Consider the following 1,897-nt stretch of genomic DNA (forward strand, 5'->3'; position numbering starts at 1 on the left):
ATACTGTTTTTATTTATTTAATATTTTTTATTATGAAAAAAAAATCTCTTCAGCATAGTATTATTTTTAATAATTTTTAAAAAATTTAAAACTAAAGTATATATATAATTTAATCTAATAATTGAAAATATTCTTAAGAAATTATATCAAGCTAGCTAGTGCATGGAGTTGTTTTTATTAATTAGATGAACGAACACCCCCTCCCCCAAAGCAACACAAAAAACTGAATCTAACATATGAATTATCAAATGAGAAATAAACCTAGCTAGTAGGTATGAAAGTGCCATATCAACTAATTAAATCAAACAAAACAGTGTATATATAATTGAAAGGGCGTGTCAATTAATTAATTTGATCATCAGAAAATAAATTTGCCACAACAATCATGTAACTTGTACTCCTTATAATAATCACAATTAATTTCCTACACAATAATCAAAGATAATTAAGAGTAATAATAATTTTTTTTAAGAAAAAAAATAAATTAATGAAATTCATAAGTTACTATACGGTGGTAGAAGTAGTAGAAACATTAGCTGTAGAAGTTAGAGTACTAGCACTAGAACTAGAACCACCGGCTCCACCACCACAGGCAGGAGTTTCACCACCGCCGTTGTTGCCGTCGCCGCCACCACCACTTCCACTAGCAATAGAAATTGCACCACTTCCACTACTACTACTCACCGCCGACACCGTCACCGTCGACCTCTTTCGCTTTTTCTTCTCATAAGGGATCCCTCTCGCTTTGGCTTGTCCTTCCCTAACTTCCCTCAGGTAAATCCTAACGGCCTTGGCGCCGAACGGGTTAGACTCAGGGCGGCCTCCGTTTTCTTCGTAGGCCGCCCTGAGTCTTCCTATAAGGGCGTCAAGGCTGCCCCACGCCTGCTTAAGAGGGCAGGCGCAGGGTGCGGGAGGGTTAGGATGTCCGAAATACGGACATCCCGGCACGTGGACCTTGGTCTTTCCGAACTGATCCAAGTATTTCAAGAATTCGATCACGTGCGCGCCGCTGCACCTTGCTAGCGTTAATGGCGGCTTGTGGTTCCGAAGGTACTGCAAGAACGTGTTCCAGTCTCTTCGCTTCTGAGACTCGTACCTGCTCGGTGGCGCCGGCGGCGATGATGTCTCCGCCGGCGTGGCTGTGGTAGTGGTAATTGTTGGTGCTGCAGCAACAGGCAGCGGTGATGGAGGTTCAGGCTCTCCTCTTTCTTCTCCTCTTCCTCCACCTTCACTACCTGAAGCTGTGTCCATTAATGAAGAAGCACCACAACCTAGTAATATAGGTTATGGTTTTTCTGTTTGTGTTTGGTTATTGTGTGATGTGGGGGTAGTTTTGATTTAAGAGTTTTTGTAAGAAGGGTTGGGTTGGGTTTCGAAGGTTTTAAGGTTTGGTTGCTGTTGTTAGTTCAGTGTTTTAAGGTTTTGAAGGTTTTAAGGAGTGTGTGTGTGTTTGTTTGAGTTTGCGGTGAATGTTTTCACGGGAAAGGGTTTCTGGTTTCAGAGAGAGAGAGAGAGAAAGGAGCGTTTAGTTTTGGTTTGGTTTGGGGGAGAAAGAGAAAGAGAGAGAAAGAGAAAGAAAAATGGGAATTTTTTTAGGGAAAAGAGAGAGAGAGAGATTGGTGATGGGACGTGAAAAAGCATAGGATGAATGAATGGGGCAATTTTTTTTTTTTTTGGGTATCGAATTTAGACACATTATTACTATAAAAATAAAAATTAGTAGATAGTCTAGGTTGAATGAAATGGTTTTTGCAAACAGAAGAAGATACAAGAAGAAGGGAATTTAGACACTATTTTCAACAGTATTCCCATTTTCACATGCTGGTGGCCCCTCTTGAAAGAGAATATATCACTATCAACATTTTTATTAAAATTTAGTCAATATTAAAAAATATAT

At 39.4% G+C, this 1,897-nt stretch overlaps 1 protein-coding gene across 1 annotated transcript; it reads right to left on the bottom strand.

The window, feature by feature from the left end:
• Positions 1-318: 318 nt before the first annotated feature.
• Positions 319-1,695, bottom strand: LOC107647273 (protein LIGHT-DEPENDENT SHORT HYPOCOTYLS 6). The gene has a single exon (XM_016351390.2). It carries the CDS (start codon positions 1,249-1,251, stop codon positions 505-507), a length of 747 nt encoding a protein of 248 aa, XP_016206876.1. The 5' UTR covers positions 1,252-1,695; the 3' UTR covers positions 319-504.
• Positions 1,696-1,897: the final 202 nt, after the last annotated feature.

Source organism: Arachis ipaensis, chromosome B1 (genome assembly GCF_059453495.1).
Source record: "Arachis ipaensis isolate K30076 ecotype BB chromosome B1, ASM5945349v1, whole genome shotgun sequence".
Classification (NCBI taxonomy): Eukaryota; Viridiplantae; Streptophyta; class Magnoliopsida; order Fabales; family Fabaceae; genus Arachis; species Arachis ipaensis.